Source organism: Podarcis cretensis, assembly GCF_951804945.1.
Source record: "Podarcis cretensis genome assembly, chromosome: 4".
Classification (NCBI taxonomy): domain Eukaryota; kingdom Metazoa; phylum Chordata; class Lepidosauria; order Squamata; family Lacertidae; genus Podarcis; species Podarcis cretensis.
In genome coordinates this window covers 43,856,805-43,874,302 of record NC_137173.1, presented here as the reverse complement: position 1 = coordinate 43,874,302, position 17,498 = coordinate 43,856,805, and the positions used below count along the sequence as shown (strand labels likewise).

Here is a 17,498-nt window from a genome sequence, read left to right as displayed (position 1 = left end):
TATTGCCGCCGTGTTTTATGGTCCTTCACATTTGATCATGGTAGGCTTTAGTCAGACATAACCTCATAAGCTGAGTTTAGATATAATGGCTTGCAGTTTGGTAGAAATATTTTCCCAGAAAGGCTAGAGCCCTAACATCTAGAATTTGAGAAAAGAAGCACTGGCGGTTATCTTAGAGGAGCACCATAACATATGGGGCAAAGGGAAAGAGACCAGGAGAATAATAATAATAATAATTTATTATTTATACCCCGCCCATCTGGCTGGGCCTCCCCAGCCACTCTGGGCGGCTTCCAAAAGAATATTAAAATACTATGATACATCAAACATTAAAAGCATCCCTGAACAGGGCTGCCTTCAGATGTCTTCTAAAAGTCTGGTAGTTGTTGTTCTCTTTGACATCTGGTGAGAAGAGAAATTCTCTCCCAGAAATGGGGAACCTGTGGCCCTCTGTATGTTCATAAGAACATCCATATTGGATCAGGTCAAAGGTACATCTATCCTAGCATCCTGTTTTCACAGAGGACAAATGAATGCTTATGGGAAGCCCACATGCAGCAACCAATGGGAGAGTCTCTAATACTACACATTAAAACTGCACATCGTAATTCTTCTCTATTTATGGGGCCATTTTACAAACACTTTATTTTTCTGTGTGAATGAACGCATGGGAAATGTAGCACAGGAACAATCACATCACCACCATTATGCAGGCCTTTTTCTCACTGATGCTAAAACGGAATGGTCATCGTAGAGGAAAAAGAAAATCATAATGCAGTATTTCTAACTCTTCAATACAATATGTATTTACATAATACCATCTTTTAAAAAACAGTGCAAAGCTACGATATGTTTCTTTAAAGATCAATTCACTAAGACTTGTCTGTTCAGCAATGAGATGTATTTGTGTGGGGTACTTTAGACTGCCAAATTTGAGTGTGGGAAACTAACATTCAAACCTCTGTTCAGCTTCAAAATACCTGATTGGTGGTTACTGGGGAATTAATTTCCCAGTTTCCGATATACAATTGTGAGGCTAAATGCTTCTCAGAATTCCTGCAGTGAAGAGTTGGATGCAAATGTAACAGTTTAATAATAAAATCACACAATTGCTCTATGGAACTCACCTCTACAGGATATGGAAGCATAAATATTTTTGAATCTTTATTGCCCTTATCTGTTGAAGCTGTCTGAATGTCTCAAAGTCAAACTAGAATACAGAGATGTAATAACGATTCTGCCTTTCTAATTTATTTTGCATACATCAGCTCTTTTAGCCTCTGTAGTTAGTTCCATTTCCCTCATTTTCCTGGTGAAAATTGCCCTCCTAAAAATTCTGTTTATCCCCATTACTTAAAACATAACATGTTCAAATATGATTTTCCTAACAGTTCAAACAGTAGGAAATCCAAGTAAGGGAAACATAATCACACAGGTACACCCCACTGAGCACCTGGTAGCATTTGGATAATTTTTAAAAAAGTTGGAGATGCTTTCATGCATAACTGTAATCATGCTTAGTTTGGTCCAAATTCTCCCTTTCCACTAAACAAAATGTTATTTCATTTTTTAGCATTTCTTGGTATATGAACCTAGAAATGAAAACTGAACACTAATGAAATCTTAATTTCTAGCTGTCCAATTCATTGAAGGGGTAGTTTAACATCAAATAAACAATACTAAAATAGCAGCAATATATGTCAAAACATATAATACCAAGTCATATTAAAATTACTCTTCCAAGTTAACCTTCGACATTAAATATGCAAAGCAAATAGAAGGTCTTTCTATACTTATGGAAAATGCTCTGGTTCAGAGTTTGGCAAGTCTCCAGTGGAAGTGAATTCCACAGCTGTGTCGTTGTAACAGAAAACAAGACTGATTTACATTTTTGTTTTAAAAAATCTTCAGGGTTTTAATAAAAAAAATTTGTAGCCAAAATAAATTTCAGTGTTTGGGAAAGCCCCTCTTCCCTTAATTTGAACTGATCTTTTAAAAATTATAAATAGACAAAAATATGTACTTATTCCCAAGGCATGAAGAAAAAAACACACCACTTCAGGCTTTAATTACTACTCAAGAGCTCATTAAAAGCTTAGCCAAAAGGAGAGTATCCCTCTCTCTCTCTTTGTTGTTGTTGTAAAAGAGCAATTTGAAAATATGGCTTTTGACACCACCTATGACTTTTATTACCATTCCAAATTATATGCAGTCCAAGTTAAAAGCAGTTTAAAATGCCACACATTGTAAGAAATTACAGCTACTGCCAAGTTCATATTAATTTTTTCTTTAGCAACTGGTATTTTTATAGCATGTTCCTTTAAATTAGCATTGAGTTTTAACAAACAAATTAAACATTGGATGTATCTGAAAGGGCATTCAAATAAGCCCTAAAATTCTTTGCTAAATTTTAATTGACGGTCTTATTCCAACCATCAAATGTTGTCACAATAATGTTAAATGAGAACAGTTGTCTTTTTCTTTTCAGAGAATCATAGAATTGTAGAGTTGGAAGGGTCCCCAAAGGCCATCTTGTCCAATCCCCTGCAATGCAGGAATCTCAACTAAAGTATCCATGACAGATGGCCATCCAACCTCTGCTTAAAAACATCCAAGGAAGGAGAGTCCATCACCTCCTCTTTTTAGTGATCTGGTTGCCCACCCTGGTGCCTTTCTGGCTGAAGCATGGGATAATAAATAAATAATGAATGAATGAATAAAACTGATATGATTACTAGCCAGATAGCATTAATACAGATTTACATATATTGCATATCTAAACAATGTATGAGCAACTGCAGTGTACATATATTCTTGCAATAACTGAGTTCAGAAATGATTCTGAACTACGTTTCTAGCTCTAATCTGCAACACACAATCTAATCTGCAATAAAGCAACACTCAGGCGGCCGCCGAGACCACATAACACCAGTCTTGAAAGACCTACATTGGCTCCCAGTACGTTTCCGAGCACAATTCAAAGTGCTGGTGTTGACCTTTAAAGCCCTAAACGGCCTCGGCCCAGTATACCTGAAGGAGCGTCTCCACCCCCATCATTCTGCCTGGACGCTGAGGTCCAGCACCGAGGGCCTTCTGGCAGTTCTCTCATTACGAGAAGCAAAGCTACAGGGAACCAGGCAGAGGGCCTTCTCGGTAGTGGTGCCCGCCCTGTGGAACTCCCTCCCATCAGATGTCAAAGCGATAAACAACTACCTGACATTCAGAAGACATCTTAAGGCAGCCCTGTTCAGGGAAGTTTTTAAAGTGTGATATTTTAATGTATTTTTGGTTTCTATGGAAGCCGCCCAGAGTGGCTGGGGAAACCCAGCCAGATGGGCGGGGTACAAATAATAAATTATTATTATTATTATTATTATTATTATTATTAATTATAACACCTCACCCAACAAGACGGAACACTACTGTCAAAGATCTCCATGTCTGATGAAGAACTGGAACTTGCAACTTTGGTTTTGCTGAAGGCTTTCGTTTTCAGATTAGAGTGGTACACAAGGCAAGTCACAGGTTGCAAGGATCAGCTGTGATATGAGAGATCAAAGGCACCAATAAGCAACAGCTTCCTTTCAAAGGGTGGGGTGGCCACAACATTAAGTGTGGCTGGCGGCTAGAGTTCTAAGATAGTGCAGGCAAGCAGGCACTCCTTCTAGTGAGCTGGCAGTGGCTAGGTTAGGTTTGTGCATGCTGACATCTCCATGTCCTAGGAGATGGATGTTGGGTGAGTGCTGGCTTGGCATCATATTTTCCGTTGGCTGCCACCCCTGAAGGGCAAGCTGGAACCCTCACCAACACCTCCTGGTCCCCTAGATCTAATTTCCCAAGCTCCCTCTACTTCTCATTGGAGCCTGACCACCTTCTTCCATGAAACCTCCACAGGACATCACAGACAAGACTTAATGTTTGAAAAACATATCTCCTCTCTTGCAGGTTCATAGGGTCCAATTTGAATCCTCCTAGGTGAGGGGCAAACCTGCCCTCTCCAGACTGGCTGTCAGAGCAAGACAGACCTCTCAACCCCATTGCAGACTCCCCATAGAGTTCCTTGATGCTGTTTCAAGGTGCCTACTTGGTGTTGTTGCTTCTTATTGTCTCTGTCCGTGGTGCTCTGGAGCATGACAGACATGAGAAACAGATGCAGGATAAAAGCAGCCTACCCTGGTGCCTTATGCTAAGGATTTATGGCCCTGTTGTTACTGTTATGTTCCGAAGTACTTTTCTCCCAAAGACTGTGTTGAGTGAGGCCCATGAATCTATGTTATAGTGTTTGGCAAATGCGTGCATGGAGGCCCTGCAAATGTCCAGAATGGGGAAGCTTCTTTTAAATGTGGAAGATGTGGCTGGTCCCCTAAGAAAGTGAGCTGCCAGTCCCCCTGTGGGAATTCTGCTTAATCTGAGTCATGGATCAGTCCCAAGTGTATGCCTATAGTCACCCCATAATCAGTGTTATCATTCTTGATGCCATTATTTGGCATTTCTGAGGAGGTCAAAAGTACACAATAAGTCCTTCTGCTATTATTGCAAGATCTGCCTATTATTTCATGTAAACTCATTTACTTTTAGTAGGAGAAAAATCAGTTATCTGTGAGATATACTCTCAATGCCAACCCATTAGTATTTTATGGTGGTCTGGTTTTCTGTGAGATTAGTGCAAACATTATCTGTATTACTAATGAAAATCATTTCTATTTTCTATTACCACTAATCGAGTCAATAACCAGCTTTTATTTCATGTAGAAGAAAACAATTTGTTCCAAGAACTACAACTCCCAAAATGACTTGCAGAGATAATGAACTCTTTATAACAGAGGGGTGACCACTTAGCTATCAAGTAAATACTGTATTTGAAGTATGATGAAGACAAAGATCAAATATTTAGGCAATCAGTGGCCCTGTAAATCCTTGCTGTGAGGCCTATTGGCTCTCATCCACTCATTCTACTTCAGCTGGACTAATGGAGTGGCTGTAATCAAAGCTATTAATGGCACAGTACAATATCTGCAGGGTTACAGATTGCTTTAAAATGTACGATACTCCATATTCATTACAAGAGCAAAATACAAAAGTGCTCATTCTTTTCCTAGCTATCAGCGTGCCTTTAAATTCAAGCCACTATTCTGTGGACAGAACAGGATTTGAAATTCCCCAGCAGTTATTTTTAAGCATTGCTTTGTTATGGAAATGCATTAAACGAAAGTCATTGTCCCACGTTTGATTTTGACATAAATAATTCTAAGAATGGACAAAGGTCGGTTCCAGCTGGGTGATAGTATGCAGCTACAGGAAGATAAAATCCTGTAAAAGGACATAAGTTCAAGGTCTTCTATGCATGCCCAGCTCACTGCACCCCACCACCAGATCCTGGCTGTTATATAGTATATCCTTCTCTCCACCCCCCCCCCACTTTAAAATAGTATCTGATGCATATAGGAAAGGTATAGATAGTTGTTGTATTGTGAAGTGCATGAGTGGTTCAGGTTTCACTGCTGGTTGCCGGAATGTAAAAATGTTCGGGGGGGTGGGGGGTGGGAGAAGGGAAATGGGTTTAGGTCCTTTTGGTCATGCAGTTCACATCAATATGGGGTTTTGTTCAGCTCTTATATGAAACCAGTTCCCCAAAAGTTAAATTTAATGTGCAAATATAAACTAGATATTGGGTATTTTACTCCATAATTCCCCAGTTCTAAGTTAATCAGTGGTGTTTCTGTATATTACAATTTCCCTTTATGGGTGTATAGGAATATAGGAACACATCTATGTTAATGTACTGGATAACAATTGCTCATATTTGTCTCATAAGCCTATATTGTACATCTGGGAAACAAAGAGTAACAGTGATGAAACACAGTCTTTTCTATGGTGGTTCTGAAACTATGGAATTCTTTCGCTAAAGATCACTGTGACTTCATTAGGCACTAAGCAAAGTCCATACTATATCATTCATGCTTTATTTGAATGTTATTTTGTTAGGACTTTAAAACAATGGAAAAGCTGAGTATAGATTCCTTTTGTGGAAGAAGATTTTCTGGCCTTCAGTTCTCTATTTAAACCATACTCAAATTAAACTATGGTTTAAATGTGAACATGCAGTGTTGGTACATTCTGCTGAAATGACAAGAACTTTGCTTCTCCCCTGACAAAAAAACCCAGCCATGTTTTTGCTTAACATTACATCCGAATTATGCTCAAATTGTTGTTTGAGGACTAGTCACTTGGTCTAAGATAGCTTCCTGCGTATTGGTGGCAAAAAGGCATAGTGCTCTGTGCCTTCCTAAAGGAATGGTTTGTTAACTTAAGGGAAATTTCAGAGCCAATAGAATTGGCTAAATTTATATATATCAGAGAGGGAATAAACAAACGGGAAGATTCTCTAGAAAGACATTTGCAGCTGTTGCGCTTATAAAGAATAGATACAACATGGAAACTTTCAATGATCTAAAAATAGAAACTTTCAATGATGCCCCCAACCTTAGTCTGTTAGACTGGCCAAAGGTGAAAGTGAGGCCAGCATCTTACCTTTGGAGGCAGCTGTGGTGGCAGTTGCAGAGATAGGCAAGGGCATCAGAGGAGGGAGGGAAGGAAAGAGGGACAGAGGCCAGGGTTGCCTGCCACACCCCTGACCATCATTCAAAGCACCCCAGGATGCCACGGTACACTGGTTGAAAGCTACTGATCTAAATTAATTTTGATTAGAGATAGAAAAGGATGGATAGAGAGAGATCCCATTCCTACAGTATGAGGCTATGTTTAAAATAATCTTAAAATATATTCTACATTGGTATACACCCATATTTAGAAAGCTGTAGTTAACTAAATAAAAGGCACTGGTTATATATATATATATATATATATATATATATATATATACACACACACCCTCTAGAAAGAGCCTTTAGCTTAGCGAAAGCTGAGTACAGCAAATAAAAAGTAAATGTATTCACGTCACATCTTTCATTCACATATTTTACTTGTATAGTGCCCACAGAAAGGCCAGATGGCTGAAATGTTGGCAGGCTCTTGCACCTGAAATTATAATAAAATACTGTGTTATTATCTGAAATATGTGAGTTGAATGCTATTTTTTTTAACCTGCTGTTGTGTTCACTGGCTAGACAGCTTTTGTATATTACTTAAGCAATAAGACATGGTAGGGTGTACGTTACTGAAGCTTAGTTCAACTTGTTTACTGTGTCACGTTGCCAAGGAACAAATAATTTCAGCCACTGAAATGATGCACTAACAGCAATGCAGTGCTTCACTATTAAATATCTTAATGCTATTAAAACATAGTCAGAAAACGGAATTGCTAATTTGTCAAGTTGATGATGCTGTGCCTGTACATTACAAGAAAATTATTATATAAACGTGACATATCAGAATTCATTAGGAGGCAAATAAAAGGCAACTAACACAGAAAACTGGTGCAAAATTTAAAATAATGATAGCTGCTACTAGCAACTCTATATTTCCTGTATTATTTGTAGTCTTACTTCTACATAATTGCAGTACAAACCCCTGCATCTATAGAGGCTTACTTATAGGACACTTAAAGCTATGCAACTGCTGTTTTTCTTTTCTTTTTTAAATTAAAAATGCAACTATTCATGTTTGTCAATTCTCTATGGGTTTATCCCCAACTGCTTAGGTAGTATCTGTGACCCAGAACTCACATGGGATGGATAACTGCTCTGATTCTTCTCTTCAGATGCAACAAAAGAGGGTCTCTGGTGACCCTGAGTACAAGAAGCAGAAAAGCACCCTAAAAGCAGAAGAGCATAAATATATTTACATTTACATTCTTAAACTATAAATGGATTGATTCATTGCTGTGTTTTCATCATACAAAAATATATTTAAAATCTAATGACAACTACTTAAAATACAATCTAACAGTATACAGGTTCAGTTCTGTGTAACAATTCACACCGTTTGTATGATCAACATATTAATTTAGTGTTGTAGAACCCTTTTCAGCCCACTGCTGCATGCAAGTGGGGGGGGGGAGTGTGCAGGGAAAAATTGGCCACCCCACTCTTGTGTTCATGTGTACACACACACACACACACACACACACACACACACACACCCTATACACACAATTCAAGGAGGTAGGATTTGAACCCGTGGCCCCAGCTTACATTTTCCCCACATCGTATTTTTCTTTTCTCATCTACAGCATAAACCTACTTTGTTTATGCTTCTCTGTTGTTGAGGGCATGCCTTTTTTGTGATTTACCCCTTACTAGTATCATCTGCCTAATATGGTGGTAGTGATGTGAATAACTTTGTCCTCACCTCATAACTTCCTTTATACTAGAGTCAAGCTAACATTGTATTCCGTATTTGTTTTATTACCTGGGTTACACCATAACCAGCAATTTGTCCGTCAGTGCTGAACTGGACAAACGTATGGGCAAGACAGCTTTGGCAATGGCTCGTGGATCCAAAAGGGTATGGGAGAATGTGATACTAACAAACCAGTACTAAGATTAAGGTCTGCGAGGCTTGTGTGTTGAGCATGCTGCTTCATGGAAGTGTAAAGGTAAAGGTAAAGGTACCCCTGCCCGTACGGGCCAGTCTTGACAGACTCTGGGGTTGTGCGCCCATCTCACTTAAGAGGCCAGGGGCCAGTGCTGTCCGGAGACACTTCCGGGTCACGTGGCCAGCGTGACATCGCTGCTCTGGCCAGAGCCAGAGCCAGAGCCGCACACGGAAACGCTGTTTACCTTCCCGCTGGTAAGCGGTCCCTATTTATCTACTTGCACCGGGGGTGCTTTCGAACTGCTAGGTTGGCAGGCGCTGGGACCGAGCAGCGGGAGCGCACCCCGCCGCAGGGATTCATGGAAGTGAGCCATGGGCAAATTACAGCCAGGGGCAATGCCTTCCACATGCAGTGTGTCAAGGAATATTTTGGGCATCACGTGGCAGGACAGAGTCTCATACAAAGATGTGCTCTCCCACAGCAGTGGCCAAGAATGACCTTTGGGATGAGCACAGAAAGAAGAAACAGCATGGTGTATCTGTGGCAGCACAACTGGACGCCTTCATTTGCCCCAGCAGCAACAGAACACATCTCTCCCATATCAATCTATACAGCTGCAGCAGACTCTGCAACTGTTTGACTTCACCCCCTCAAAGCACACTCTTCTATTGTCTCCCAAGACAACTACTACAATGTGAAAAAATAAAAACACACCTACATTTTGCATGTGCTTTAGAGGATCCATTCAAAACTTCATATAGTGCTGAACACTAGAAGACAGTGCACAAAAAAATAAATCAAAATCCAAAACTCCAAGATTCTGAGCAAAGGAACTGTGCAATCCCAGTGCCTCTCTGGCCAAGCCTGGGCTGCAGCAGAAGCACAGGGCCAAACTAGTTGCAATGTGGGTGAACATGATCAGAATTAAGAGCAGGGGGAGGTCAGGGATGTGGCAGTTCATCAAATGCTATTGTTCATCCTCTTAACAGAAAAATAATAGAAAATCATTGCATTAGCTTTCATATGACAGAAGTAACAACAAACATAGCTGAATGTGGTCTACTAGTCAGGTCAATTCAGTGTTCAGAATGAACACCACTTACGGTACATTTGGTTACTTCTGCATCTTCCCGAAGCCTTGTGTCCCTAAGCGCTTCATATTTTTTAGTTGTATTTCTACTTCTTTCACAGATTCAGCACTTACTGTGACCTTTGCAAGCAAGCATTAGTCAATTAAATCCTGTGATACCCCTAGGCACAAAGTAAATATTCTCATTACACAGACTGGGAATTTGCCTTAGTGAGGATAAGCAGTTTCCCAGGATTCATATTTCAAATGGAACTTGTAATCTATGTCTCTCGCTTGTTTCCACCGACTTACACTTACACAACTGTCCATTAAATGGACTTTGCCTGGAGGTAGTTGAGAGTCTGCATATACAAAATGGGCATATGATTTTGGTAATTTGGACATCTTGGTATCTGTGCCTTTTAAATTATATGTTCAATATGATTGCAGTTACAGGCTGAATTCACAGGTCTTCACGGTGGGCATTAATAAAAGTGATGACATCACAAGTCAAAGTTAAATCGGATTTGACAATGTACTCCCCCCCCCACTAATAGTGCCCCTGTGCCAATGTGATTTTCCAAAACTGGAGTCACTCAGAAACAGGGGAGTATTAACATACCCAGAGTAACCACCTAAGATTTAAGGAAGAACAAAAATAATTTAAATCACTGAGCTATCCATGCTGATACACACAAGACACATTTTTGTGGCATATTACTCAAACCTTATATTGACTTACAAGAATATCTGCAATTCCTGCTGAAATAAGAAACAGAAGTCATATGACCCTTGTAGCTATCAGTTAGCACTTAACTAACATCTTCATGTGACCTTCGTGCAAATGCATGCCCAATGGTAGCCCAATCACCAGCAGCAAAGACAGCAAGTCTGACTGGCTGCCAATCCTAATCTTCAATAGCCCAATTGTATTCTAAATCGCAAGATCATGCTGAAGATTCATAGACTAAAATAAATTAATGTGTACTTTTCCACAATACATAGTCTTATTCTTTTGGCTTTGCCATTCCAGCTTCACAGTCAAAATGTGTAATGCTTTACAGTGTAAACTATTATTTTACAAAACAGCTTGCACAGTAATTTGTCATGGTACTTAGTGTTGCTTTGCAGAGCAATCCTGTGCATTTTTTCTTGGAAGTAAGACTATTTTGGTTTAGTAGAGCTTATTTCCAGGTAAATGTGCATAGGATTGCAGCCCCTGTGCATTTTGTAGAACAATTATATTTTTCACTGCATTGTTAAGAACCCCTAAATATTGAATTATACTGTATTCCACTATTTTTTTCTAGAACAAAAATAAACATTGCCCTTTTTTCTTTCTTCCTACCTTCTTTTGGTGAGGTGCTGATATTGCAAAACTTTGTTTGCCAAGATAGTTACTTACCTTTTGATCAAAAGGTAATTTATAGTTTGAGGAAGCTTAAAGAGTAATGATCCTTATTTCAAATATTTTTATTTGCCATATAGTTCTAGCACCACACAGTTGTCCAAATTGTTAATAAAGTAGCACCAGTTATTATTCACAATGAGGATTTAATAATCACTAAGATAGCATCTGAAAAATTGTTGTTAAAGGGAAAGCAAAGTTGAGGTAGAAAAAGGCAATAATAAATATCACAACCCTCAAAACATCAATACATTTTTCAAACAAAAGTGCACACTGGATGCCTGGGTCCATGCCCATCTCTGTCTTCTGTCAATCACACGCATCCTTTTATTAGTCTAAGATAGAAAATAAACAAGAAGACTGACAGTTTTGTGTCCTTTGGCATTTTTGTGTCACCACCACAAGAGGAAGAGGGTATTATGTCATCAGTCAAGTCTGTCAGGTCTGGTTTAGGCTGCTGTTTATCTTTAAAGATTGTTTTCCTTAATTTCCCCAAAAAAAACGGATCCTCACATCTATTATGGATTGTATGTTGTTGATACTCCAGGAATCAATCTCCCCTCCATAAACTGGAAATATTCACCGGGAACTATTTGTTTTCTTTCTATTAGTGGCCATAAATACATTTATTAATATAGCTACAGTCTTTGTGGAAAACATTTTAGAAGCAGCAGCTACAGTCTTTTTCAGCATAGGTAACTAGCATGGAAATTTCTGGAGATTCATTTTGAGCAAAGGTCAGCTAACTTTTGGGGCCCAAGGGCACATTTGCAAACTGCAGAAACTGTCATGGGCACTACACATACACATGCAAGCACACTCCACAGCCTTTTCTAGTACCACTCTATGCTTCCTCAGTCAGACCATACCTGGAATACTGTATCCAATTCTGGGCACCACAATTTAAGAAGGATGTTGACAACCTGGAATGTCTGCAGAGGAGGGAAACCAAGATGATGCAGCTTTCTTCATTGGATAGAAATGATGGGTGTAACCCTGCAACCAGCTAGAAACAAGCTTAAGTAAAATGAAGGGAAAGAGACTTAAGTACCTGCAAAATTAGCATTTATTTTTGTTTTATGATATCTGGGCAACCCAATTAGGAGGCACAACTACTGTAATAACAGCAAATAATAAATTAGAACTAGTGTGTCAGAAATTGTTGTTGTTTTTGTAGCAGACCTCACTTTTAAGAATCTCATTATATATTATGTCCATTCATATTAGCTTGCTTCTTTTCATTGTTGATAACAGAGAAATGCTAACAGCCTGAGGTAGTAAAAGCTTTTCAGCTGCATGGTCATTGTTGCAGTCACTTTTTTATGTGGCTTCTACAGCTGCTAAACTTATTCCTCCGGGGCTAATCAACAACAATTCCCTTTCTATATTGCTCTATTTAGCACTGTTTCATATTAGGGGGGTGGGTGCTTATGTCTTTGATTACCCAATTCATTCATGAAATTGTCTATCTCAGCACAGAAGTGGAAATGATCAAGATTGATCACATGAATAAATTGAACTGTGTGAATCCAAAATGTGTTGAGAGCACTAAAATAATTTATTTTCTATATGCTCTCTCATGCTATGTATCTTGGCTGCAATTTTATTAGTAGAACTGTCTGAGAGATTGATTCAGTTGCCTCCCCTCCCCAATAGAATGGAAGGAAAGATTGCAAGGCTTTGTATATAGCTGGGGAAATACTACTTACAACATCTCCAGAGTGGAGAATTTATTAACATTTTGTGCAGTTCTGCAACTCTAGTACTTCCAAATATTCATTTAATATTTTCTCTTATTTTTTCTTAATTTCTTTCCTTAACAAAACAGAAATGTATCATTTTGAATTCGATATTTTTAAGAGATTCTCTATAAAAAGACCTCTTCCCTGTCCCATCTCATTTTTCTGATGACTTGTCTTCTTCCAGTAATCTGTATTTGCCTGGGGAATTCTTGAGGAAGTGATTTATGCATTTTATTAAAACAATATTTAGTGTGTAGGAAGAGTAATGTGTACATCAGGTTCCCAGTGGTTTATATGCAAGGCAGAACTTACTGTGAGGTGGACAATGCCCTGCTACCCTGGGAGAACACATGTGGCAGCAGTCCCTCTTTGACAGTGGTAGATGGCCAACAACTGCATTCTGAGGGTGGGACTGCAGTCCTGGCAGGTTTTGTGGCACTACAGTTGACAGGTGTAGGGAAATCTCAGAAGCATCACCATTTATACAGGTGTGTTGCAAATATGAAAATGTGAAACTCCTACCACTGGAGGAGCTGCTTGATATTATTGATTCACATAAGATGGTGTACACTTCATGTATAGACAAAGACTCTCCTCCCTGAAAGAGAGGGGAGTGGTTGTGGACGGGAGCCCGAGCACCGCTCCTAGCAGGGGGCGTTGCCCCCTGCCTCCAGCTCACCTGGCTGGCACTCACGCCCCCCCCCCCGGTGGCTGTCCAACCAGGTGCCATGGGGGGGCGTGTCCAGCAGCCTTTATGCTGCAGTGCCAGCCTCCCCCCCCCCCCCCGGCCTCATTTCTCTTTGTCGTCCTGGGCTACCTCGTAGCAATCGTCACAACTTTTTGGTGGTATTGGTGGGTAGGTTAGGCATTGGAATAATGTGTTGTGGTGTGTCGAAGTGCTAGGTGTGGCCATCGCCTATGCCTTCAATTTCTAGGGGTATTCCGTTAATGGAATCTGGCGGTCGTGTATTCCGTCCGAAGCCTGCTTGGCGGGAGGCCATGGCACGACCCTCGGTGACATCAGGGGTGAGCCTATAGTTGGATTAGCATCAACAGGTGATGAACCCCTGGTGAATAAACCCACTTGTTTCGTGATCCAATGCCTAAGCCAATACCTTTTCATTGCTGTAATCAATAAAGTTGTGGCCTTTTCTAGCCCATTAACCTTATATCACGTGTCCCTGTGTCTTCATTTTACTTCGCGGGGGTCGGGTCCTCGAACCACAACACAGATACAGTAGTACACTCCCCACTTCCCTAAGTGAAGAAAACATTCAAGGGTAGGGCTAATTAAACTTCAGTTCATTTCAATGAGAGCCCTGAAGACTGAAAACACGGTTGTAACATTTGCTTTATTTTCAGATATACAAGTAGATCATGTGTGGATGTAAACAGCAGACACTTCTACCAGGCAGCAAGCAAATTCCCTGAAGATTTGCACATACAATCTACTAGCCAGCTCACATTTTGCTCCCTGACTGTACCCCCCTTCACATATTACTTGTGTGAAAGGGGAAAGCACACTATTCCCTACCCCATACTCCCAATACTCCTGCTTATGGCCTCTGGATCCTGGAAAAGTGTATCCCTACCATCACCACCACCACCCAATTCCTGAGGCCTAAAAACACTAAAGAGTGGTCTCAAGGGCTCAAAAAACTATTCTCTAGCAATTTGTTTCTATCAGTTCACCATTCTGGGTGATTAACAAGTAGGTTGGCAATAATACACACTAATAAATAAGGAAAAGCAATATTGTTGTTGTTTCAAGATATATGATGTTATCTTGTACCAATGCTTGAGCCGAGCATACAGTCCCATGATCTGCTTTCAGGGAAAAACAATTGAATATAGTGGACCCGGAGTGCAAAACTAGCTAAACTATAGGTTTGGGTTTTGTGTTTTTAAACTGAACTGATTTGGGAAAACAAACTCTCCCAGACACATAAAAATTCTAGACAATACAAGTGAGATGAACACCAGCCGTTGCTGTTGTGTATCACTCAATGCAAAGTATGTGGTGATTTGTTCTGTGGTAATAATCCATTCAGGTTACCTACAAAGAAGACTATTTTGCAGAATTGTAGATTTCTTCTTGTTTTGTATTTTGATTTTAAAGCAATATTTCATTTGTCTTGTCCGATATTTGCCAAACTGAGCATTTGTAAAACTCTGTGATATAAATGGTGTGAAATTGCTTTTTAAAAAACTCTATACCTAACATATTTCTACAACTTCACATTAAACCTGCTACATTGAAGATGGTATTACAATGTTCATTTATGAAATATTTTGAATATATGTTTTATTTTTTGCTTTACAGCTTTGAGGGACAATAGGATTGAGCTGCTTCGAGCTTCGTGGCATGAACTAACCATCAGAGTCACTGATGTGTCACTGTCAGATGAAGGGCAATACACCTGTTCTTTATTTACTATGCCTGTCAAGACTTCCAAGGCTTTCCTCACCGTTTTGGGTAAGCATAACAGGTTGAGAATACCAAAGAGAAAACCGTTGACAAGATAACTTATATAGCTTCTTATGAACTTTAGAGGATTCTGCAGAATATGGCTGCATTCAAATGTTGTGCTGAACCATGGTATATTGCCGGTTTCCCCTCAAGCACACATTTACCCACTTTCAGACATGGTTGTAAGGAGGAGTTTGGAAGCTAACCATAGCAAGTCATCTGAATCAAAAACTGTGGTTTATTTTAACTAAATTTAGTGAGAACAAGCCAACTTGATAAACTATGCCTTGAGTTAACTTGCTTCTACTGATCATACTTAGTTTGTCCAAGTTCAGGTGATATGGCTCCCAAACTCTTCTTTGCAGCTGCACTAGGTGGAAAAGTGAAGTACACTAGCTTGGAGATAGGCTAGGCTCATTCTCGTAATGCTAAACTATATTTTAGTGTTATGTCTGAACCAGCCTTGTATATTGAGTAGGCACAGTGGCTATAATTGCTTTATACTGAGATTATCTGTAGTGGAAATTATATTTTGACTACTGTATGCTTCTGGGCAGTGTGCAAATGGAAAATCTCCTAAACTTAGTGAATCTCCTAAACTGGTGTAGCCAATGTGGTCTCCTCCTGATGCTGTAGACTTAAACTCCCATCATTCCTCATAATTGGCCAAGCTTTCTGGGGCGGGTGGAAGCTGTACTCCAAAACATCTGGACTAACATTGTTGGATAACAAATGGAATAGCATTAGAAACCCATTTATCTTTTCATTTGGAAGATAGGTAGGGACCATAGCCTAATATGGGGTATGCCCCACAGAGGAACTTACGGTCTTCAAATAAAAACATCTTGAAGGTCCCAGGCCACAGAGAGGTTAGGCTGGCCTCAACTAGAGCCAGGGCTTTTTCGGCTGTGGCTCCAACCTGGTGGAATGCTCTGTCACAAGAGACAAGGGCCCTGCAAGTCTTGACATCTTTCCTCAGGGCCTGCAAGACAGAGCTGTTCCGCCAGGCCTTTGGTCAGGATGCAGCCTGACTCCCTCCTTTGGCAATCTTTACAAAACTTTAGTTTATGGTTGCCATTAATTTTAATTAATTAATTTTTATAATGTTTTTATAATGTTGCACTACTTTAGTGTTGTTAGCCGTCCTGAGCCTGGTTTCGGCTGGGGAGGGCGGGATATAAATAAAATTTATTATTATTTATTATTAATAATAAAAGAACACAGGCTTTGCATGCAAATATTCTAAGTTCAGTCCCTAATGCCTTTAGTTAAAAGGATCAGGTAATATGAAGATGGGGACGCGGATGGCACTGTGGGTTAAACCACAGAGCCTAGGACTTGCCGATCAGAAGGTCGGGGTGAGCTCCCGTTGCTCGGTCCATGCTCCTGCCAACCTATCAGTTCGAAAGCACGTCAAAGTGCAAGTAGATAAATAGGTATCTCTCCGGCGGGAAGGTAAACGACGTTTCCGTGCACTGCTCTGGTTTGCCAGAAGTGGATTAATCATGCTGGCCACGTGACCTGGAAGCTGTACGTCAGCTCCCTCGGCCAAAAAGCGAGATGAGCACCACAACCCCAGAGTTGGCCACGACTGGACCTAATGGTCAGGGGTCCCTTTACCTTTTAATATGAAGATACAGCATGATTCGATGATGAAATGAAAGATTCTCAATAATTGCTGAAAGTCAAGAGTATACCATGTTAGGCTAAACGGACAAATAGTCTGACGTGGTATAAGGGTCTGTCCTAAGTTAATGCACATTGCACAGAAGCATGAAAAGAAATGCAAGTGACTCATGCATTCATCTTTTACTGCCTTTCAGAATATGTAAAACTGCAGTTTTGTTGCAGTATCTTGTAATCTGGGTTGATACAGAAACCATAGTACACTGTACAGTCCAAGGACCAAGGAGTTTGTTTATTTATTTATTTATTTGTTGTATGTGTTCCTTTTCTCACAATAATACTATATAGTGCACAGGGAAAGAAATCAACATGTCTAATGAAAAGGCACTAAGACCATCTATTTTATTCCTTGCTCCCTTTCTATTTTAACGGAAGTGCACATTTCCACAGGGATGGCCAGCTTCTTTAACTTCTAAATATTCCACCTTTTTTAACACATAAAGAAAAGCTATAAAGCAAAAGACTTGGGAAGTGACCCAGAAAATAGTTGAGGCATCAAGATTCAGAAGAATCTATGAATGTTTGTGTCCACACACACACACCTACACACACCTCTCTCTATATGCTACTAATAAATTATAAAAAATTGGCACGCTAATCCAGCAAGGCAATTCTGCCTATGATAT

The 17,498-nt window shown here is 39.9% G+C and overlaps 1 protein-coding gene across 4 annotated transcripts in view; it reads left to right on the top strand.

Annotated features, from left to right (window-relative positions):
• CADM2 (cell adhesion molecule 2) overlaps positions 1–17,498 on the top strand; it is a 365,029-nt gene that overhangs the window by 240,086 nt on the left and 107,445 nt on the right. For all 4 annotated transcript variants that reach the window (XM_079974828.1, XM_079974830.1, XM_079974829.1 and 1 more), the window contains one exon: positions 15,040–15,192. In XM_079974828.1, coding sequence (XP_079830954.1) covers positions 15,040–15,192 — 153 coding nt within the window. The remainder of the gene's footprint in view (positions 1–15,039; positions 15,193–17,498) is intronic.